This window comes from Papilio machaon, chromosome 14, assembly GCF_912999745.1.
Source record: "Papilio machaon chromosome 14, ilPapMach1.1, whole genome shotgun sequence".
Classification (NCBI taxonomy): Eukaryota; Metazoa; Arthropoda; class Insecta; order Lepidoptera; family Papilionidae; genus Papilio; species Papilio machaon.
This window is the reverse complement of record NC_059999.1, coordinates 6,093,224-6,118,395: the sequence shown is the minus strand read 5'-3', so window position 1 is coordinate 6,118,395 and position 25,172 is coordinate 6,093,224. Positions and strand designations below refer to the sequence as shown.

The window sequence follows — 25,172 nt, the reverse complement described above, 5'->3', positions numbered from 1 at the left end:
ATTCTTATTTTGTTAGTAGGTAATAATTATATTATGTTAATTACAACAATCAGTTTTAAATTAGAAAAAAAAATACATCGATACTCAAAGTTTGGGTTTAAAAAGAAGTTTTTGATTAATATTATGTGAAATAGGTTTTTATCTATGGGTAACTATGGTAATTATAGGTACACTATTTTTACTAACATGTTGGCTTTAAAAAATCTATTACTTTTTCTCATGCGGTAGAGCTGACAGAAATGGAGTGTTTGAACTTTGAGTCAATAATAATTTCGTCTCCGGACCGTATGTTGTAAGAATACAACTGTTTCGTCGGGTACTTCATTTCCTCCGGACCCTGGAAAAACTCCATAAATAAATAATAGAGTTAGTTTCGTGTTAATTTGTATTTTGGTTAGTGACAAGATAGAATGAACTAAAATTGTAAGAAGTTAAGATAAAATATTCACCTGTGTATCTCTCAGTTCCTGGTCGACATAGAAGAGCCTCATCTTAGAAGCGGGGAATCCCGCGAGGCGTTCCAAACGCGTTTTTAAATCTGATACAGTTCTGAAAAAAAGGACGATTAAAATTTAAGCATAATCTATTGGAATTATTTACTCAAATGGGCATAAATTGAACGTAGCTTGTATTCATTCTACTCTTACTGTTTATTTGTACAAAAATATCGTCCACATCTCCGTTTTCTTTGAAAAAATAGTTTGTTTAACGGTTAGCTCTGTATCTGTCATACATTATTAAATATTTGAAAAAGGAACGTTACATGATACTCGAATTGATTCTTACCTGTAGACGTCGACAGTGCGTACTTCGCTGGTGTCCCCGCAGGTGAATGTGATCTGCACGCGCTTCTCCGGTCGCAGGTCCACCGACACCAGTGGGTCCAGTTTGCCGTGCACTCCCACAAGCTCCCAGTACCTAAACAATATAGGTACAGTAATGAACACTCCACGCGAATTTAAGCAGTCGTTTAGTACCAAATCTACACTATGAGATAATCCTTTACTCGTGTCGATTAAAGGACTAAAAGTAGGTACATCTTGTATCTAAAAAGTAGAACATGTATAAATCAATTTCAAAGTTATCACTAACAGTGTTATGGACATTTATTTGTGTTAATGTTCATAAATTTATAGATATTAAGGTTAAAGCAATATTTACGCAAATTTCACGCCCACTGTGTTCATCGATAGACCTTCACCTAACTTCCATATACATATAAATGTAAGCATTAAAGTTTTCTAACATAAAGATAACATCTTTGTAGTGTATGTACAGTAAGAGGTCTAGTAGGAAATTTAGTTTTTGTCTTTCTTGTCTCTTTGCCAATAAGGGAAGGAAAGTGAACTCAACAGAGGAGAGGATAAATAGGAAAAGAAAATATCATTCTTTAGTCATCTGTAAAATGAAGTTAAGCAACGCTTCTTTTACATCTGTTGTAGGTGTTTATGTGTTGCGGTTTTTTACATCGAGACTTGCTTGCTCATTCTTAGTGATATAAAAGATATAAGCTTGCGTATGTATACCTATCTGGTCTATCAGCCTCCGGCTTCTCCATGTAGTATCTGATGAAGGCGCGTTCGGCCGCGTCGCGTTCCTCAACGGGCACGGCGCCGCCGCCGTTCAGCGTGCGCACGCGCGGCAGCCGCGCCACCAGCAGTAAACGACGCTCATGCTCCGTCGACTCGAAACGCTCCCATAGCGGCCACCCCTGACACATACAATACTTTGAAGTAACCAACCAGCATATTGTGACGTCATAGCTGTCAAATAGGTCAGTAAATCTGTTATATTTTTGAAAATAGTAGTTATTTTTATTCTAATGCATAGCACAATACTACTTTTTTTTTTTAAAGTAAAATCTACTTTCCTGAGGAATTTGTTTTTATAACCTAGAAATATATTTCTTGGACAACTGTGATCAAAGACTCAACAACTTGAAAGATCGGAAATCACACAGCTATAAATTGTGGTCTTGTGGTTTTATCCATTGAATATGCTTATTATGTATGTAACCACGGCGTAAATACTTCTCTTGCCGATTGATTGAGTTTAAGTTTCAGATTTCAACGTAAATCTATTTAAACTTCTTGGTTTAAGATCATAAATAATTTATCTGTAGAAAGCAGAATTAAACCACAGATCTAGAATGACAAATCCGTGTTTTTTTAAATGTAGCAACTTTTAAGAAATATATAAAAACAATATTACGCTGTATTCAAGTGATTCAACGGTTAATATAATTTAGGAGAAAATAAACTTGTTAAATCAACACAGTAAAAGGCAGAACACAGAGAATACACAATCTGGTTTATATAGTCTTTGTTTAGAAAAACATATCACATAACATATATATATTATCCTTCAATAATGAATCAATAACTAAGAAACTGACGTCATATCTTGAAGGTTAAAACTTGTTTATGTACGCTTAATATTGGAGTACGTAATGTCCCTGACATTAAGGGAAAGGGAAAGACTGATAACGTCTTTAAGTTTAAAGCTCTAGTCGTTTTATTTTTACGTCAAATTTTTAACTACAAAATTTCATTTATTACCGTATGTTTTTTTTGCGTCTAGACTTGAAGACAGGCTTACAAGTCGTGACTGTTTTTGCAATAACTTGATTGTAAATAAAACTACGAATAACGTCTCCCTTTGTTACTTAGTAACATATTGACCGCGCGTGTTTACAGCCTTGATAGGTTGTTTTGCCTAAAGTTGGAAGGCGGAAGATGATGCTCACAGCTGCGTATTGTAATCACCACTTATTGAATTGAAATGAGATTCTCGTTTTAAAATTAAATATGTTAATTCAATCCGCTTTTTGCTCATTGTTACTACAATTGAAGGCTTAAATAATGGCTTAAAAAACACGGTCTATAAAACAGGTCATAGATTGGATTCTGACATTGGATTGTCGCGACTTCTGAGCATGAGTTTTTTTTTATTAAAAATGGTTTAAAGAATTTAAAGTAAAGAAAGTAAAGTGTAGAGAGTTCTATAAAGCAGTGGGTTCTTAAATCACGTTCACAAGAACCTAAGAAAATGCTAGAATTATAACTAAACAGTTATAAGAAGCTAACGTTTAGTCATCAGGCCTTAACATCATGTGTCAAAGTTTGTTTATAATTAAATTTTAGTGTGGGGTCAGTTTATTTTGAATATAACAAAGTTCCGTGTCACGCTGTAACGGCTCGGTTCCAAGTCATTAATTATAATATCGATATCAATTATTTAATTCACTCATTTCCTTTCGACCAAAAAATACAACAATTGGCTTGTTTGATCAGATACAGAAAAACAAGTTTGTGTGACAAAAAATGTAGCTAAGTTATTTTCATAAGCTTCTCTATGCTAGAGGAAGAATCCTCTCGACGAACCTAGACTAGACGAACCCTGTATTCCCTGTAATGGTATAGGGTTCTGACGAACTCAACATAATTTCAAAAGACTAAATAATTAAAGTAATATCATAGTTGTCGGCTCATACACGTAACGATTGTGGGGATTGAGTCTAACCCCACATTAGTATACGACTGACCACGCTGACCCAGTGTAGACTAGTTAACTACAACAACATCAATGAATTTCTTCGCAAATATAGGCAGATGCATCACGATATTTTCTTTAATACAATGGTGAATTATTAAATATTATAGAGTAATTTTCTCAATGCAGCCTGGTGTATTAATATAGTCGAGAGGAGTGAGTGCTTTTTCCGTTCCGTAAAAGGGAATGAACAAACATACGGAGGGGAAGTTTCTGGGTCAAGCCGCGACCCACCGCCGCCACCCGTGCCAATACAAATTACCGCTCTATTGAACCCGCTTTGTGTTACTTGTCACACTTTATACCTGCATTCAATTTATGAAATGTTAGTTTGTATAAGTTTACGAGATAAAACAAATAGTTGTTCTTCAGGTGTATGGGAGAATGTTAGTACGACATCCATTTAGAGACCTCGAATGTTAATAAATACTAATAATTTTAAGTAAAAGTAATGAAGTATTAAGTAGACAAGTGAGACAGCTGATCAGAGAAGAACGGTGACTAACTGGTAGAGCCACAACCAGAATATAGTATATCTGAAGTTTGGTACAGAGACAAAAGATTTGACTAGAACATAGAATGTGTCTTCTGATTTATTTTCCGGTCATTCAATAACAGGTTTACGTCCCACAGGTTCAGAGAACAACAGATTTGACCCGTGCGAAACGTTAGACGCGTGGGCCGACCGTCTGCGACCGTTGGATTCAAATATGATTCATTCGTTTGTAAACCGTCAGGTTATTTTTGTGTAAAGAACACAAAGAAATTATATTAATTAATTATAATATTGAGTGTTGCATGCCTCAAATGTCGTTTGAAATAAATATCCCAATTATTACTAACATTATAAATGCGAAAGTTTAGATGGATGGATGTTTTTTGAAGGTATCTTCGAAACGGCCAAACGTATCTTGATGAAATTTGGCACTGATGTAGAACATTGTCTGGAAGAACACATAGGCTACTTATTAAGTTTTTTTAATGCCGCGCGGACAGAGTCTCGGGCGATAGCTAGTAAAGTTATAAATAAAGAATTCACGGTCTTGTATAAAGTTTATAGATTTTGAAACGAATTTAAATAAATTGGCTTTTATGTGGCTTCATCGCGTAAAAATTTCCATTTAAATTTGCAAAACATGATTAATGAATTATTGATAAAGAGAACAAATGGAGAGCTTTTTTCCCTTGATTGTGACATGCACTTAAGTCATTGAGAATGACAGACATGAATGTTGCAAAAATGGATTAGCTAAATAATACCGAAAGATTACAAGTGTGACTAAAATATCGATTTGGTCGAGCGCATGTTTATTATACCAAAGGTAAGTGCAGAGTATCTTAGACTTGCAGAATAAACGTATTACTCTAACATATAAAGCACATTTGTGTGTTATTTTTTACAAAGTAGAATCTTGAATTGTAGTTTATATTTTTATTAATAATTTTTTACTGTTGTATCTGCCCAGATAATGTTATTTGGTAGAGCCATCAACAGGGCACTTATATACCTGTTTTATATAAGTATGACATGGCTTTAGGTCTTATATATGCAATATTGAACTTTAGAAAGTTGTAGTCTGATCATGATTAAGATCTATTTTAGTTTAAGCTCGATGTGATCGATGAGATCAGAAGGACGTCAAGTGCAAGTAATGTGAACGAACTTTGCAACCGGCTTTATTTCGTTTGAATCATCGTTCAATACCTTTACCCGGCTTTGTTATTTTACCAACAAGACGGCACGCTCGAACTGCATTGTTTAAGTTTTTATCGGTGCATTCATAACCAAAATCGGCGAGTGTAGTTATTGTTACGATGAATAAATAATATGTCCGGCTCGAAGGATCAGTTGTACTAAAAGAAGCTGCGATTAAATTATATCCGTGACTAATATAAACATAAGCATGTACATTGTACATATTTAAATATATAGGAACGTGGAACAGAGATTTATACTTCCATGCTTAATCTGATCAGGCCAGAGTCTATAATAAAATGAAACATGTCCTTAGCTGTAACTTAGGAGCCTTACATTGGAATAGTTCTGCATATTCCCTCATTAACGAAATCACTAAATCAGTAGCAAAAAGCACACCGAATGCCAGACGTGCACGGCTGAGCGGCCATATTGTTTAAAACAGCTGTTCTATTCAACATGCAATGCAAACACCTTGCCAGTTTTTCGGTCCAATAAATTAAGTCCGTATTACACAGGTCGGGAAATTGTAAATTATATACTTATTATTTATAGTACCCGGTTTAAAATACAGAAGCAATGAACATTACGTACTTTGTAAAGTTAAGAAATATTTAACAATTATTTTTGCTATGACCCCTTTATGTGCGGATATAAAATAAAAATCTTTTTTAAATGCTTCTAAACTAAGGTCGGGAACTAGTTAGCTGATTACATATTAACAAAGTTTTAGTAAATTTTAGTTTAACCCAAAAAAACTTTCTGCATTCCGGGGGATAAAAAACTTTTGGTAGCAACGATTTTACAGGTTGTTCTAAGTTACATTAAAATTTCGCTACACTAAAACAGGGTGTTTTCTTTGTTTTTCCACAGAAAATGGGCAGTATAACAAATGTTAGTAGGAACCACAGTTACGTATAATAGAACGTACGACTAAGATAATAAAAGATTGCGTTAATGCGTGACGCCACTGCACTATATAGCAGCAAACGTCCTTTTACAATAAAGTTGCGTTAAATTCAAACATCGCTTTTACATTCACTATGTGACGGCCAAATACTATTATGGAAAACTCGCTTTTATTCACATTTCATAAGGACCGTTTTCCCTTGTAGTAGACGATACAATAAAGGCAATTACAACGCGACGTGCAAGGTTAAGCAGACATATCCGTATGATGTGCATTATGGCGCACACTTCACGATTTAGATAATTATTTGCGTAATTGCTACGTTAAAACCAATTTGCAACAAAAATCTTTGATGCTACAAATAACATTCGTCGCCCGGAAAATTTGATTTTTTACTCTACATTTTGTTCTAGAACATAAATAAGTTAACTTCTAAGAAACTCGACCAAAACTCTGTAACTATACCTTAGAAGTTTTCGATTTATGAACTTTGAATGACTGAACTGACAAACATAATGTTGTTTCTGTTTTCTTAAAGAGAATGAAAAGGATAAAAGTACATCTATCTATATATATAAAAGAAAGTCGTATTAGTTACACTATTTATAACTCAAGAACGGCTGAATCGATTTGACTGAAAATTGGTGGGCAGGTAGCTTAGAACCAGGAAACGGGCATAGGATAATTTTTACCCCGTTTTCTTTTTTTAATTTCGCGCGGACGGAGTCTCGGGTAAAAGCTAGTTTTATATAAATGTAGAGACTGGAAACGTAATACGTAGAATAGACAAAAGGTCTGCCCGTGTTCAGTGACTCATATAAAACCTCATTTATATGTTAATGCCATTCTAACCAATTAACTAGTTGTATTGCACGAGGACATTAAACGTATTCGTAAAAGCATCGTATTCCGCATTTTTGATGCTATGTGCAGTAAAAGGAAGGTCAGAATAATCTTTTTTACGTTTTTAATGTAAGTATATCATTTGATATTGAAACAGCATTTCCTAGATTTTCTGACTGATTGCATTAAAGTTACAAAGTTGTTTTAACATTGGAAAAAAGAAATTTGTAAAACAAGCAAAAGCTTTAACTCTTTTATAAAATAATCTTCTATCCGTATGTGGTATTTTGGATTGCCTTACTTTCATTTTTACACTCTAATAAGGGATGAGGATGTTTTCTTTTATTTTCGTTTTCAATAGGATCTTTTATAGATCTATAAGGATTTCTTTGGACCCATAAAAACCATTTAAAATCTCTGTCGTTTTATTAAAACGAGTATTTATTTTGGAATCATATGGCATTCTACAATCAATTTTAATCAGATATCATACAATAGCCTTCAATATTTGGCTACACCAATGTATTAATACTGTAACAAATTAAATATAAAGTACAATTTAATTGAGATTCTTTATCTCTACTGATATGGTGGTGATTGTAATATAGACCTTGTGTTATTGAGCTATAAACAAGCCGTCACAAATTAACGCGACATTGACAGACCGGTCGAGGACAGACCTAACGACCCTATAAAATGTCAATTATACGACATGCGTAATCTAAATACACGAATATATTATTAATACTCCAGTTGCTAACAGAAACTTTATGTACTGTTTATCAATACTATGTGAAATTTAATTCCGGTCAGCATATAGGGGACAGTTAAGCTTAGAAAACTTCTCACCTTCCACAATTTTAACAGACAGACTTAGGTGAATATGTAGATTTGTACGTTAATTTAATTGTGACCTATTGAAGCCTAAACGCCTTAATCGATTTCGACAGGTGTAATTTATATTTTAAGGTGGCAAACGAGCAAGCGGCCACCAAAATTCGCCTAAATAATGAAGTGACCGGTGCCCATAGACATCTGCAATTGCAGGTGCGTTGCCTAGTTTTAATCGACAGAGGCGGGGACGCAAAGAAGATATATCCCCATCCTACCCTCCGATCGAAGACCGACCCTCCGCCAAATCTACTTCACCTTCCCAAAATTTCCTTATAAGAAAAGGATGGGAAGGGAACGTGGACTAAAATTAGGCCTCCGGGACGCAAAACAATTGTCCCACGTCATACGGTTTGTATTCTTCCTACGTCAGAGCTACAATCAGGTTTTTAAGTACTTTAAATAACAAATAGAAACCTAAGTGATTTAAACGATTTTGTAAGCTACACATCATCTTATCAGTGCTAAAAGGTATGTCGAAATGACGTCATATATCGGGATTGCATTGGTCTATTGCGTAAGTATCGTGGCGTTAGTGGGACGTCTAATTTCAGGGGACCTTCACCCGAATCCCGGCGCCCGGTCTCCCGAGGGTACGGTTACCAATACACTAATTATAAAGCTGTAGAGTTGTGTAACATGTTACAAAGTTGAAATTCGAATTCTTCTATGAAACATTTGAAACGATGATGTATTCTGAATACTTAATTTCCACACTAAGTTGTTTGTAGAATTAGAGGAAACTACATCAAGTCACTCGTAAGATGGATGTTGTTGAATAATCTCGCGTCCAGACTTGGAATTATGTCGTGGATAACTTAATGTTCCGAAACAGCGTCTAACCATAGCCTTACCAATGATTATTATATCTAAGAAACTGGACATACTAAGGACTCACAAGATTTTGGATAACCAGACATAGATGTGGGTCAAATATATTTATTATATTGGATTCAATCAGCACTGACGCCGGGGGACCGCATTAAAACCGGAGTGATGACGTAACGGACATTAGCACAGTTTATAGCCGCTCAATGATAGATGTACTTCGCTGCATATCAATTACAGCTGTGCAACTCGGGCGCGACGATAAAGATTACCAATGTTACGTGATGATTATTATATCTTGTAGTGTATTTTACACCTGGCAGTCAACCGTTTACTTACACAAAGACATTTATAGCGTAATGGTTACGGGTTACTACAAATCATGAGGTTACGTATATTAATCTGCCATTCGACTAACTTACTAGAAACAAAAGCTAAATAACGTTAACAAGAAATCGAAAAGTAAATGATGTTTTGTGAATACCGTACCTATGTCTTAATGAATCATCAAAGCGTTGAAAAATAATTCTACGTCGGCCTCCGAAAACCGTATGTCGGTTAATAGCATCTTTAGCATTGCGTTATTTCGGTATTGTGTAAGCAAGTCAATTGGTGCAAGGTTGAAATACTTCCGTATGCTAAATGCTTGAGATGTAATTATTTATACGTAACAAGTAAGATATTCATTAAATATTATTCAAAAATTTACTATTTTTACAGATATCCCTACTTATATACATTTATCATGGTTACAGTTTCTAAGATAAGTAAGGTTGTCTTTAAAAATTTAGGTCTTTTTTTGACAAAAATACCATCAATTCAAATTAATCCGTCCCATTCCATGCAGTTCTTTTTGACAAACTTTTGATTATTACACACAGACTATATTGAAACAAAATATACTATCGCGAAGCATAAATCACACAGATTTCATTTTGATTATCTATATATCTATCTATATATATAAAAGAAAGTCGTGTTAGTTACACTATAACTCGAGAATAGATTTGACTGAAAATTGGTGGGCAGGTAGCTTAGAACCAGGAAACGGACATAGGATAATTTTTACCCCGTTTTCTATTTTTTTATTCCGCGCGGACGGAGTCGCGGGTAAAAGCTAGTATGTAATATTTTTAGATACTGTCCACTAACATCTTTAATATTTACCTTCCTTGAAGTAACGAAACTTTAACTTACCTGTACTCTTAAACTTCTTAATGCAGGAAACAAAGCCAGCCGATCGACTTCATCCCACGTGGCAAGTCCGGTGTTGTTTAGATTGAGGAATCGCAGATGCCTGCAAATGTAATCTTAAGTACTAAGAGATATCAAGCTATCTTTGCTCTTAATTAAAACTTCATTAGGGCAACGATAACTGTCGATATTTATTGAATTGCAGATTTAATACTCTAAGCTTAAGTATATCAATTAATTGTGACCAACAGCTATATTAATATGGAGATATCATATCTTTACTACTTATAAGTTGTTGAAATTATTAAATTGTGGTTTTGAACCTTCGAGCATGTTATGTAGTTAATCAAAAATGTATTTTGACCAGAACCTTTTGGAAGAATGAAAGATAACTTACGAAAAGGCGTCATGACTCTTCTTATTTCCATTAGCGTCTCCACATTTCTCGCACGGGTCCGGTTCTAGTGTTTTTATAGGGCACTCGTTGACTAACAGCGTTTCCAAATTCGGGAAGGCATATCCCAGTTTGCTGATCTCTCGCCAACTGCTTATGGGGTTACCAGAAAAGTGGAGTTTCTTCAATTGCTCGTGCACCGGTTTGGTAAAGTCTACATTGAGTCGGGAGCATGCTTCACAACGGTCTTTTTCGTCTATTTCTTTCCCGCTTAAGTCCACGTAAGAATACTCGTTGAGGCTCAAATGCAACTCTTCGAGAGCTGGCAGAGACTTGAGTAGACCGAGGATACTGGGCCAACCGACGTACGTGGAGTTCAAGACCAAGTGACTTAAGCTATCCCATTTAGGCTGTAGTGCCTGAGCTGCTTGAATTTGCGCCGAGAGCCGATTGAAGCTGAGATTTAGAAATCGTACCCGTGGCGTTTGCTCGAGTATTGCGAAGACCTACAGACAAAGAAATATACTCCATTGTATTTGTATAAATAATCCAATAAAATTACTCCTTGGTATTCTGTTTACTTTTAAAAAAAATTGAGGCTTAGAAAGAGTTTTGAAAAGTATAGGCGATTTTTATTGTCACAATATCAGATACTGATGACATTATAAATGTAGAGTACAATATACCGGAAGAGTCGACATCGAGTGGATGTTGTAACAGTCCTGTGAACAGATGTTAGACAAGACGATGCGTGTTGCAACTCGAGCATGTGAACAGTTTGCGATAATATAAGGAACACGTATGTACTTTCCTAAATAATAAACAATGCGCAGTTTTGTTTTCCCAATTCAAATTTTACAAGGTATGTTCAATTATTATTAGAGAAGTTGAAGATTGACAGACTCTTTATAGCTAAGAATACTTGACGTTATTTTTACAAGTCCTAATTAACGAGTACGTGTAGGTATTAGACTAGGTATCCTTACCTCTTGCCATTCAGTGAGCTTATTATTCGCCAGGTCCAGTTCCACAACATCAGCACATTTATCTGCCAATGCGCAGGCATCCCCTGCGCAGTCTATGTCGCAGTCATTCAGCACCAGCAGGGTGGGCACGCTCAGCCGGGGTGATCGCTTCGGCACGAAGATAGCGACTGGCATGTCGTCTATGCACGGGTTCACTTCGCCCTTCGCGCCGTACTTACGCTCTAGTGCTTCCAAGAGTGACGGCATCTTGGAAACCTTTAAACAAAGGAAAGAACATTATGGGATTAAAAAGAAAGTACCTGCTCTCAGACAGATTGATATTTACGTAAAGGAACTACTAATTCGAAATAGGAATCACTTTTAGAAATTAATAGACGTGTTTTTGTTTAGACAAGTATCGTTGAATCTCAGAATGGCATCGCCCCACTTAGTCTTTGCCATAACTTGGGCGCTATCAGGAGTCTACCTTCCTGTGCTCTACTTACAACGCTCTAGCCCGGAATCTAGTTTAACGTGATGTTTTTTTTGTGTTGGCCGTAGTGTAATGTTTTACTAGCTAGCCTCATTTTGTTGTCTGTTAGGGAGAGTAGCCTTAATGAGGCTTTACATGTCTCTTATTAGACAAATTACTAAAGAATAGTCGCTAGTTATTGTTTATTATATATAAGCTACCTGGTCCATGTTGGTCACTACTGTTTAGCAAAACAGTTTCATGTGTTAGGTTTGTTGATTATCATTTCTAACACGTAGAATGCTGCGCAAAATGAAATACAGAAGATTTATTGTTCGAAACATTAATTTGAATAACGTAAGAATGAAAAAAAAGGAATTGTCCTAAATTTCATCTACATTTGTTCAGCCGTTCTGGAGTTACGTAAGAACAAACCCATTTAAACTCTAGTATTTATAATATTAATTAGAAATAAGATTTAACGAAAGAAAAAAGAAAAACTACTAAATAAGATAGCAATGTAGTACTCATGTTACAAGTTACAACATAACAATCCAGCGCGTCTGCTGTTATTAATATTCATGTCGTGTTGAAATACGAGCAAATCAGATCCACGTAAACATTGTTCAGATTGTCTTTTGTTTATACAGCAATTATTGTTATTTTTACAATTATGCATTCGAAATGTAAATCGATAAAATTGGGCTTTCGACTTCTGTATTGGTCGATTATATTTATTATTTAGTTGCAATGTTTATAAAATAAATTGACTGTGAACTAATGTAATAATTACTAATATTATAAATGCGAATGTTTAAATGAATGGATGGATGGATGTTTGTTTGAAGGTATCTCCGGAACTTCTCAATGGATCTTGATGAAATTTGACATAGATTTTGGCTACTTATTAAGTTTCGTTAAGAGTCGCGGGCGAAAGCTAGTTTGTTATATATATACGTGGTTCTCATCTAAACGATACTGACCAAACAATTGGAATATGTTAGTTATTAAAGGTTAGCGTGTTTTTGCAATTTGCAGTTGCATTAAGCGTTTGTCAGATCCGGAGTCAAATCAAGGTTAGCAATCACTTTGAAAGGGTATTAAATTACTGCACAGTAATTTTACGATAAAAGGTAACAATTTTTTTTAATCAAACAAGATGTAAGCTTTTAAGGGGTTTTTTTTCGAGGCACGAATTATTTATTTAACCAGCTACAATTTCTTTTGTATAAAGCTTTCAATTGTATAAAGATTTTTTTAAAGATAAATATCAAATTAAAATATAAGATAGAGTTTAACTTTGATCTTGTCACCTTGAGATTTTAGACGTACGTAAAAATATACTCTAGTATAATTTTATTATTTATTGGTTGTACTTTTATCAGCCGCAAAGCTAGACTTTACCCAATCATTTTTGCCAAGGGCAATAACAATTTTTAAATATAATCTGTTAGAACATGATATATCGCTTGCAAGAAATACCAACAAAATGAGACAAGACAAGAGGCGTCCTTTAGATTTCAAATAAGACAGATGCGATAGAGCTTCGTATGGAGTTCACGGAGAATTGTTTAATATCACAATTTGAATTCTTAAAGATCGTTACTATGACTTACTCAGTATGAGTTATTCGTTTAATACAGTAAAAAAAGAACATGATTACCTATAATATGAGACCGGAAAAATGTAGGTATATCAAATAGGAAAATTGGGATGCAAAACATAATCGTGCATAAAGTTTTTATCCAAAACTTATTTAAATTATTCGTATATGAAACATTTGACAATCTTCGTAAGTTATACCAAGGACAAAGTGCAGTTTCCATTAGTTAGATGTCCTGGATACAATGTAACATTGTGAAAACACCAAACATTGTTACACAATCTATACAAGTTGCTTACGTGTGATAGAGATAGAACACGTCCCATCAGTTTTTGCAAAACATACAACTATCGCTACACTTGAATTCTATACGCTAAATAAATTTATAAATTATTATACAGACGGATAACGATGTATACAATAAAAAAAATAAAAACAATATGGTGCTTAATTAGGTAAGTTTAAAAGAAGTAAATACAATGTACGTGAAAATTACTATTAGCCTAGCACGATTATTTGTGACAATCGCCTCGTATCGTCATCGTCAATTAAATGTCAAAATAAGTGTGAGATTTTTAGTGTATTTTACGCCCGTTAGGGGCGCTGCACAAATTTTAATAGAAATTTTGGCGATGGCGATTGTCCTAAATATTAGTGCTAGGTCCACTGCTGGCGACTTTACCATCGCTAAACATTTAATTCTTTTAAAACATCTTGAGCTTTTAATCTAGATACGTGTATAGAAGTCTTCAAAGTGCACTATTATATCGTTATCATTAAACGTGAAGTACGCTCACAAAGCTATAATTATGCACGAAGTGAGGTAATTGTCTATTGTACGACGAAACACTCCACAAAGACAAGATAACAACAATTATGTATATGGACAAGTCTTGGAACTGCCACTTTGTTAGTTGATATTTAGGTTAGACAAAAGTATGTCTAAACATCGTGTAAATCCGGCAGCAGCAGGGTAGTTAAAAAACTACCAACATGTCCGATTGAGTGTACTTTAATGATTACTCAAGCAGTCTCTTAGTGTAGATTTAATATTAAGATGAAGGCGCTCCATTAGTGGCCACTACACACAATATTACAACAAAAGATATTTCTGATTACTTTCAGTGTGTAACTATAACTATTCGGAGATATAAAGGTGCAGACACACCCCGTCTCGCCGTTAGAGGACAGCGAACCTAAGCCGTCTAGTCTAGCTCTTAGCCTCTTACGCTATTGTCCAATACCATTAGTAGTCTCAAATACCTAAGCATGACTGCTTTGTATGCACTGGGTTTGAATTGAGTACGTGAAATACAAACCTGCGGTTAAAATATGAATGTTTAGCATGAAACTTAGCTTAGATTTCCATTGTTGTAAAACTTGTATAATTGTTATCCTCACATTCTCTTTAAAAATTTGGGATAACAAAATGTTTTGTTGCGAGTGTCGAATGGTCGAGTTTTAAACTACCCAACTCTTATAAGATTTATGTTTTGAGTTTTGTTTACGATTTTACGTCAATGGCAAATAAAAAAATAACAGAGCTTTAAAGTTATAAAAAAAATCACTGCCCTTTTCTTTCGTTGTTAATTCAGTCGCAGTAGATTGGTTTTTGAATGTAAAAATATATAGTCCTTGTTTACGTTCATAAATCTTTGTGATTAATTATTATATTTTTCTTAATAAATCCTTTATTTACATATGAAGTAAACAAAGCGTAACTGCGCGCTAGCTATCCGAGCGTGACCGAATCGTCCAAACGTCCTTCGTCTGGTAGCTAATAAAAAAAAACAATTTGCGAATAACACAAGTGACAAAGCGACTGCGCAGTTAGGCCTTATCCTGATAACGTGTCCTACATATTGATAATAGGTGTTTAAGATAATATTATATGAAATAAAGGCTCTAACGGCAATAGATACAAACTATAGGTACTAGCTGCAAAATATATAATTCTGCCAGTAATTTTTTTTAGGGTAGTAAAAATCTAAGAAAATATATCGTGATCGGATTTATTTCTTTGCATTAAGCCTTTAATCTTTTTACAGATAAAAAAAATCTTAATTATAGATCTAATAGGTAACCGTATTTTAGAGTTGGGTAAGACTAGTTTTGTGGCTGTATTTGTAACCTATACTAGTCCAGAAAATTTACAGTTATGGAAGTAGTTCCTTACGTATTTATATTATTATCAATAAACTTGATTAACAACAAGTAATTATTACTTATTTTAGTACAAGTGTCGTGTACTTGAAGCAACACGTGTCGAAGCACGCTATCGGTTTATCTGAGAACGACCTTCATAGTCTATTCAAACATTTTATACAGCCATTACAAGTCATAGTCAACATCCTTACTACGTTTTACGGATTCTGCGAATAATTGAAAACTTGCTGCTCGTCCCTGGCAATGCGCGGATCGAACCAAGCTATATTCTGCTATATATTTAGGTTCATAAAAAGGACTTAATTCTAAAATTAAAAAAAGTATATTTTTAAATTTGAATGAAAACCCTTTTCCTAAACTTCATTCTAAAATTAAAAAAAAAGATGTTCATTCTTAATTTAAAAATATTTTTATTAAATTTAATTTAAGAATGAATTCCTTTAACTTAAATTTGAATCTGAAAAGTTAGTCGTTTTCGCGATAGCTGCAATAAATATATAAGTATAGAATCTGACGGACCTATCAATGCACAGCGAAAATCTCTGGTCATACGTTTTGAGTTTACCTCAAACACTATTTTAAAAGCAACTTTTCATTTTCGTTATTGTTATCTTGATTCCTGTTCACGGGTTTTTGCAACTTGGAAAGTTTGCAACTGGTGCCAAGCGTTTGAGCAAGGTCATGGTTTCGAACGTTAATCGAATTTCGGGTTTGGGTCTTTTGACCTTAACAGTCCGTGAATCTATGCAATAGACCTTTGACGGGTCGTTAAGTTTTATGTCTGCTTACTATTATACTACAAGATTTTTGTTGATATCGTTATATGTTGTTTTAATTAAAACAATGACGGGGCTTAAGCGTCGTAGTCAACGATAATTTTTTGTCAAAATTTGATCAAAATATTCGTTAAGTATTAAAAAAATTGTCAAAAAAATCATTGTACTATGAAATAATTTGACAAACATGGAATTTTTTACCTAAAAATTGATCGGTTTTTTTATAAGCGCTTACAATAAGCGTTAGAAGGAAAACTTGTTGTAAAACTAAAGAGCATTCATTGTGAGACACAAAATCTCTAATAATATAAAAAGGAAACGTTTTTAATACTCAAAATATATAATTAACCAAATTTAAATTTAATATTGTATTTTTTTTTAATTTTTAGCTGGACTGATTTAAAACTTTTTAATCAAAACACTTTACGGTACAGTTATTTTTATAAGCCTGTGGATAAGCAGCGATTTCATTTTCGTTTAAAGCTTCACAAGGACAGACAGACATCAAAATAATTTTCTATTTCTGCGAGCGAATGTTGCAATGCGCGGGAATTTCGCTTTGCTTTGTTTCCATGCATATGTGTGTTTTTTTCATAGTTACTGTCTGAATCATTTAAGATAATGAATTTACGTTGTTATAATTATGTAACTGTGTTCCTAAAAGTAGGAAATGGACCCAGTTGGTCAAGGTTAAAATCGATAGTAAATTTGTGGTTTTGTTGGTGACTGTACCGTTCAGTTTTGTCACGAGCATATTTATTAAATTAATAAGTTGTATACATTTCGTATACAAATTAAGATTACGATTAAATGAGTACTAAAAAACTTCTAGTCGAAAATTACATAAAACATACTATAACTTACGAGTTATACAGAAATAATATTACGTAGTATTAGTACGTAATTAAGTGCGCGACTTATAGATAAAAGCCTGTTTGACCGGTAATATGTAATTAAAGGTAATTAACAAATAAACGGAAAGATATTAAGTCTTTATAATTTGATAAAATTATAATTAATATTTTAAACATCACAAATAGAGTATACTACTACTTACATTTATATTAGTTTTAATAAAATAAAAAAGATCGAAACAATATCATAGTAATGCGTAATTTTCTAAACAATAAAGGTGTTAGATACCTATTTTGCGTCATATTGGATACCACAGATTTAACAATGCATGCAACCTAGTCCTCCACCAGTTTACAATGCGGCAGTTGTTTATAGAACAAATCTATTCCGACTATAAACAGGAACTGTTTATTCAAAGACAAACAAAAAATGTCAACTATTTTATACATCTAATAGTTTAAAAATGTAAAACATACTTACCGAATGCGTCTCAAAGCAGCAGTCAGATCACCACAGTATTTCAAGAAAGTTATAACTTATTATGAATATGGTATTTTGTTTTTATCATGAATTCAACACATAATTATCCTTTAATTTAAATCTCTTCGTACATTTTAGAATAAAGCGTAATTTTAAATTTTAGTAATCAATACTATTACAAAGAGTTATAGCATTTGAAATTTGGCGGCCTATCTTCACTAGAGCGTTAAGACACTGTATCACAGAAATTTAATTATGTTTATAATCAGCTATTTACATTTTCTTTTTAGATGCGACTATAAAGATTTCCATACAATCTTCTAAACGCACTGAAACAAAGTGACAAGAGAATGTTTACATCAATACATTGCACAGTCGCAATACCAGTTTCCACGCACACATCGAACCAACCATTCGCGTACTAGAGCAAAATATTGACTAGAATAGTGGGGATGAAGGAGGTCAATGACGTTACCAGATGATTGGTAATGTTAGAAAGAGAAAAACATCAAAACTGTACGGTAAAAAGAGAGAGGAAAACAACAAACTACTACACATACAATAAAGTATGTATGATGAAAGTTGCAATAGCGCGTTTTGTTTTACATTAAAATGGTTGGGAAATTTATTGGTTTATTAATTTAGTTACAAAAATTACACACCTATGTATTTACCCGATATTTTGATTTAGGACGATATTTGTATTTTATTGTTTTTTTTGTACATTTTCCTTCTTTCTTTATGTTTGATGATTTTGACGTTTGTATTTGTCGTTCATGCATTAAAATTTTATTGTTAACCAGTTTTATTATGTTGTGAACCAGCAGATAAATAAATAAAAAGTTTTTAAATAACTAAGTTCTTTTATACGAAACTGAAGTATGAAATAATGTGTGAAGCAGTTCTGTTATTTTTTTGGCGAAACCAGTTTTATGTTCTTTTTAAAAGAGACAAGTTAATTATTAGTGTGGTATTCATGATTATTATAAAGTGTTCAATCATTTTACTAGAAAACTTTGCTTTCTGACCGCTTGATTTTTTTTTAGATTTCATAAAATTGAATGAATCCGAAATGCAAATGAATGTTCCTATAAATGTAAACAATCGTTGACGTTAAAACGTCAAGCATCAAACAAGTTTTAAGGTTATGCTTCATTTCTTGATTATTTTATTCAATCATTTTAACAAATATGAATTATATTTACAATTAGATTGCAAGTCAACTTTTTAAAATAATATTGTAATTGTGCTATTTTGTTTGGTTAGCGCAAAAAAAGAGTGTTATTTATTCGTTCCTTATTCTTAACAAAGATAAGATAAACAATAATTTTATCTTTATTCGTTAAAATTATTGGTTTTTCTTTTGATAGTACTTTAAAGTGTTAAAAAATAACACCGTTCTAAATGTAAGTAGGATAAATATGTTGTTTCTAATTATATCAGTAATTTGTTCTATTCTATAATTGTGACTCTTGTTATTTTGTAAACTTGAGTGCTTAACTGTTAAGAATTTACAGAGAAATGTGTAAATTCCTTAATACCTTTATAGAACTAATAAAATGGACGACACCCCACCAAAACTTTTTGCAGTGAAAAACTCACTATTGCATATAAAATGTCAAACTCTTTTAATTATGTATATCTAAGGCTAATTACATGTTATAAGTATACAAAATACGCATGAATATTGCTTAGTACCCTGTTTACATGTTCTTATTATGTAATTGAATTCTGTTAATAAATAACTATGTTTACATTATACTTTTAATGGTTGATTGTTTAGTTTTCACAGTTACATCATTGTGAATACAAATATGTGAACAATAACAGTTACATACTCAATATGTACACATTCTTGCTAACAATAACTCCTATTTGAATTGTTACATAACACATGTAAATATCTTTTTCAGAATGTTGCAAAAAGTATCAATACCTATGTATAAGCTTGCAAAATCTTTATGTGTACTAAATAAAGTACATCATGTTAGATTAATGAGTGCTGCTGTGAATCAGGAACATAATTTCTTCTTTAGACAGGTTAGTATTAATTTCTATTACTTGCTTTATTCAGGTAAAAGAGTACTGTACTAGCATTTGCTTGTGAAAACAGAAGAACAAAGAACTGTGAATACAGAAGTTTATTTGCAGCATATATTTTTCCAGATTATGATCTAATAAATGCCAAAGTTCACCAAGATGCATTAAGCCATTCTGAAAAATACTGTGATCTCTCTGATTTTTTTTAAGAAGTTGAGATAAACATATGTTTTATACATTTTTTTAACGATCGTAAAGTCATAGTCATATTGTCTGTTATTTTTTCAGTTGTTTGATACTGTGAGTAGTACATACACATATCTGTTGGCAGACAAACGGACAAGAGAAGCAGTGTTAATTGATCCTGTTCTAGAACATGCTGAGAGAGATGCTATATTAATTAATGAATTAGGATTCAAATTGATTTATGCAAGTAAGTTTATTATATTAAAAACTAGTTTTTACCCGCGACTCCGTCTGCGCGGAATAAAAAATAGAAAATGGGGTAAAAATTATCCTATGTCCATTTCCTTGTTCTAAGCCACCTGCCCACCAATTTTCAGTCATATCGATTCAGCCGTTCTTGAGTTATAAATAGTGTAACTAACATGACTTTCTTTTATATATATAGATTTTCGTAGATATGATGGACTTTTATTTGACAGGGTCCTGGCACACCTCTTACCTCTTCCACATTCATACATCTAGGTATACAAGCATTGGTTTATCTTCATAACCAAGTTAATACTGCTAAGACAGCTGTATAGCCTAACCAAGAATATAAAAATCTTGACCTGGGGATGCTTCAATTGATGTTATAACATCACTTTCGCGCATATTAGCACAAAAGAATTAGTTTAATATTTTTCCGCAATATGGTGAGGGCTTTTTATTCTTGGTCAAGCTATATATATTATTACTCTGTGCAGTTAGTAAATTGTGCCTCTTGTTAAGCAGAGGGTCTATAATCATGTTTGTTGATAATTTCCAGTGAACACACATATGCATGCTGACCATGTAACTGGTACAGGCATGCTAAAGTCTCTCCTGCCTGGTACAAGGAGTGTCATAGGCAAGGCATCAGGTGCTCAAGCAGACGTCCATCTAGTAGATGGAGACCTTGTGAGGTTCGGTGAATACCAGCTCCAAGCAGCAGCTACACCGGGACATACTAATGGATGCTTAACTTATATATTCAATCAACAGGTTAGTTTTTTTACATATATTACAGTTGTTTTGAGTGAAATTTATTTTTGGTTGTGTTTCATGTAACTGTTCATCAAATAATCATTAATTATCTTCATTAATTATCTCTATACTAGCTTTTACCCGCGACTCCGTCCGCGCGTAATAAAAAATAGAAAACGGGGTAAAAATTATCCTATGTCCGTTTCCTAGTTCTAAGCTACCTCCCCATCAATTTTCAGCTAAATCGGTTCGACCGATCTTGAGTTATAAATAGTGTAACTAACACGACTTTCTTTTATATATATAGATAGATATCTAGGGGCACAAACGTCCAACAATGATGCAAATAATTAAAAAAAAATATATTGTTTAACAGGTTTGAGACAAGTAGTGTTTGTTTTGTATTACTATTGGTAGGCAAAAACCTCAGGATATTGTGCTCAAAGGCTTTTAGTTTTGCATTATAATTTATAATATACGTAATAATTGTTTATTTTTTTTAAAGGACTTGGTTTTTTGTATACAAGATAACTTTTATAACATAGATAAAATAATCAATAGCTATATACCAAAATATAAATGCTGATAAGATATAAAATGCATTTTGTATAATCAAATGTTACATAATATTACTTATATAAAAATAAAATAAATTTCACTTCTACATATTCCAGAATAATATTTAATATTAAATTAACATTTTATATTCATAAGATTTGCTAGAATATTCACTCATAATTAAAATAAAAAGTGAGTACTTATTCCTAAATGAAGTATTCTGATATTGTGAATAATTTTAATATTAAATTATTTAAACTTTCGTCAGACATTATCATAAATTAATATATAAACCGCTAAACACTCACATAATTGTCCGGTGTAAGCACCAACTACTTTCGAACACATCGGGAGCCCTCCATCAGGGTGGGTGGAACTCACCGGACAAATACGTGAGCGTTTTTGTATTACTGTAAACCGTTTATATATTACTTTTAATAGTATGTTTCATATAAAAATGTTCTCTATACTAACTTTGGTATGAATGTTTTTGTACCAGTGTATGGCATTCACCGGAGATACACTTCTTATTCGTGGCTGTGGACGTACAGACTTCCAAGAAGGTTCATCGGAACGTCTCTACCAGTCTGTACACAATAAGATCTTTACTTTACCTGACCACTATACATTGTATCCAGCACATGACTACAAAGGTCAAACTGCGACTACTGTAGCTGAAGAAAAGAAATACAACCCAAGACTTACTAAGACTTTACAGGAATTTATACATATAATGGATAATTTGAATTTACCATATCCAAAAATGATTGGTAAGTTATTTTGGAATACTTTTTCTTACTAATTTTATGTTATCTTGCTAATATTAATGCGAAAGTTAAGAAATTTTTGAGCGTTGGTGGCTCAGAGGTTAAGCATTTGACTAGTAATCTGCAGGTTTTGGGTTCGAATCCCGCCATGTTCCAATGTGTTTTTAGATTTTCATATGTACATATCCGACGTTCTTACGGTGAAGGAAAACATCGTGATGCTGCACATATCTGAGAACAAATTCAATGATATGTGTGAAGTAAACCCGCACTTGGCCAGCGTGGTTGACTATGACCTAGTCACCTCTAACTTAGGGAAGGCTACGAACCCCTCAGTGGGGACGTATAGTGAGCTTATGATGATGAAAGTTTAGAAGGATGGATGGATGGATGTTTGCTAGAAGATATGTCCAGAACGTCCAAAGGGATTTCGCTGAAATTTGTCATAGATGTAGAAAATATTCTGAAAGAACATATAGGCTACTAATTATTATTTTTTTAATTGTGCGCGTACGGAGTCAGGCGATAGTTAGTACATTTATAAAGGGGAATATATGTTTGTAAGTTTTTACTGAATCAACACATTTCAAAATTTTTTCATCATTAGGTTGTTGCATTATTCCTAAGTAACATATATGTTACTGTATTACTTCTTATCTTACTAATATTATTAATACGAATGTTTAGATGGATGGATGGAACCACTCACCCAATCTTTATGAAATTTGGCATAAATATAGAACATTGAGTTTTTTTACATATGTTTTCTATTAAACTGTTATTATAAGACCTTTTAAAATAATAACAATATGTTGTTTTTTTTTAATTTATTAAGGCATTGGATATTGGTGTCCTTTAGCCTAACAATATGTAGGTTTTTATGGTGTTATTTACTGTTGTAATTATATTTTTACAGATAAAGCTTTGCCTGCGAACAGAGTATGTGGTTTATACTGAACATTTTATTTGCCTTTTTATGTTTATTATAAAAATGATTTTTATTTAAATATTATAATCATAGTTTAGTTTGTTTTATAGCCTGTGATAAATTAGATTTTAACAAAATAAGAAAAGACGGTAAATGTATAAGGGAATAATTTTTTAGTATATTTTTATCCAGTTTGTTATTTTTTTTAAATAAAGATGTATATTTATTTATTCATTGTTTTTATTCCTTTCCTTTATCCGTTCTAGTTATGATATACTAATATTATAAATATGAATGTTTATATGGATGTTTGTTATAAGTTAAATCCGGAACGGCTCAACGGATAAGTTTAGTATAAATGTAGAACATAGTCTGGAACAATACATAGGCTACTTATTAAGTTTAATGCCGCGCGGACAGAGTCGCGGGCGACATCTAGTTATTATATAAAAATTTATTACGAAATATGCTAGATTAATCCTTTAAAGTTAGATTCATCTTATTTTTTTAAGTTACCGCTAGATGGCGTTATTTTCATTTGAAAATCCTGTGTTGCAAGTTAAAAAAAAATTTAATATCTCGCAATAATTTAAGAAAAATAAAGATAATTTTATAACTATAAAAAAATTAATTTCCTATTGACATTCCAAGTTTTTTTACAGCGACAGAACATCTATAGCAAGTAAAGCGTGCGGTATTACATTTATTAGAAGTAGAATAGAAAAGGAGTATTTTTTAGACATAACTGCAAATATAATTATAACTACAAGAATTATATGCACATGCTACATCAAAAAACATTCTATAATTTTGTCTTTTCTAATATATTCAATAAGAGATTACATTAAGTTAATATCCGGGTTTTCTTTTTAACATTTGACATTTCGCCAGTAAGTGCATAAGACGTTTTAATAAAGTTTTTTGTGACCTATATAATTTCTTTGTAACAAAAGCCAGGTCAAGGCTTAAGTCGAAAATGTTTCTCAAGGCACTACATCAATGCTGTCAATTTTAATAAATATTTTATTTAATTTTCAAGTCGGAGGAAAAATGAGCTTTCATATTTTATCAGATTTCTTTCTCGGTAAAGTTTAAAAAAGCGAAGTTCTAATATGGCTTTCTCTTTCATGTTGCTTAATGATGTACTCAGAATTACTTAAATTGCTAATAGCTAAGAGACTTCTTAGTGTTGAATTCATATAATTGTCCACTAAGTGATTGCTTAATTAATCAAATAACCACTTAGTTCAGTTAACACTTAAAAATTTTGAAATATAATAAATATAAAATTATTGTTTTACTGAAAAACCAATAACATTTTTTTTATTAATTGTTCAATTACTTGAAAACCCTTTTTTTAATAGTAAATTTAGGATTTACTTGTGCGATTAATATACGTAACTTGTACTATGTTGTTCACACTTTGCACTACAGCCTTTATCGAGAGTGGCACGTTTGCAAGGGGGTAGCAGTCACCCTATTGTGCAAGTGTCGAGGCAACAGAGGGGAATTATTAATAGCTCCGTTCAGTGCAAGGCTATAGAAGGGACGCCTGTGGGTCGATACGTTGCGTTTGATCAAAGGTCACGATGTTTGGCAAATATCATAAGGCCATGTTTGTTAATAAGAATATTAATTTGTATAAGATGAAAGAAAAGTTAATTTAAAATTAAATGTGACTTTAAAAGGAACAGTAAGGATTGAGGTAATAGAAATGTTCCTTGTATTGAAATATGTATGCGATCATTAAAAAAATATGTTATTCAACTGACAATTTGGACTAATAAAAATTCGTGTCATTTATATTGCTGCTCTAGCGGTCGCCCGCGACTACTCCAGCACAGGATTAAAAAAGCTTATAATATGCCTGCGTGCATCAGCTACCTCCCCGAACTTCCCTATAAGTTCCTTCAAAATCGGTCCAGCTGTTCCGGAGATTACACGGAACAAACGAGGCCTTGCGGACAGACGGACAAAAATTTCAAACATTTTCATTTGTATAAAATATTTTCTTGATATTACCTACAGGCACTCCAATTTTATTAATATGTATAAATTAGAAGTTT

General features: G+C 32.9%; 2 protein-coding genes across 5 annotated transcripts; one reads left to right on the top strand and one right to left on the bottom strand.

Moving 5' to 3' along the window:
* Positions 1 to 181: 181 nt before the first annotated feature.
* Positions 182 to 18,367, bottom strand: LOC106713950 (tubulin-specific chaperone cofactor E-like protein). 3 transcript variants are annotated; one of them, XM_045680857.1, is made up of 9 exons: positions 18,288 to 18,367; positions 17,626 to 17,954; positions 11,295 to 11,549; positions 10,312 to 10,814; positions 9,918 to 10,017; positions 1,527 to 1,711; positions 787 to 918; positions 450 to 549; positions 182 to 346 (listed from the first exon to the last, which is right to left on the bottom strand). In XM_045680857.1, the coding sequence occupies exons 3-9, from the start codon at positions 11,538 to 11,540 to the stop codon at positions 218 to 220; spliced, it is 1,395 nt and encodes a 464-aa protein (XP_045536813.1). In that variant the 5' UTR covers positions 11,541 to 11,549; positions 17,626 to 17,954; positions 18,288 to 18,367; the 3' UTR covers positions 182 to 217. The 3 variants fall into 3 exon arrangements, with proteins under 3 accessions (XP_045536813.1, XP_014362346.2, XP_014362347.2); XM_014506860.2 differs by lacking the exon at positions 18,288 to 18,367 and having other exon boundaries at positions 17,626 to 18,185; XM_014506861.2 differs by lacking the exon at positions 18,288 to 18,367 and having other exon boundaries at positions 182 to 337; positions 17,626 to 18,183.
* Positions 18,368 to 18,743: 376 nt separating this feature from the next.
* On the top strand, positions 18,744 to 23,171 carry LOC106713947 (persulfide dioxygenase ETHE1, mitochondrial). Of its 2 annotated transcripts, none has more exons than XM_045680953.1 (6): positions 18,744 to 18,769; positions 19,539 to 19,665; positions 19,954 to 20,098; positions 20,657 to 20,871; positions 21,911 to 22,181; positions 23,095 to 23,171. In XM_045680953.1, the coding sequence occupies exons 2-6, from the start codon at positions 19,540 to 19,542 to the stop codon at positions 23,133 to 23,135; spliced, it is 798 nt and encodes a 265-aa protein (XP_045536909.1). In that variant the 5' UTR covers positions 18,744 to 18,769; position 19,539; the 3' UTR covers positions 23,136 to 23,171. The 2 variants fall into 2 exon arrangements, with proteins under 2 accessions (XP_045536909.1, XP_045536908.1); XM_045680952.1 differs by lacking the exon at positions 18,744 to 18,769 and adding an exon at positions 18,998 to 19,031.
* Positions 23,172 to 25,172: the final 2,001 nt, after the last annotated feature.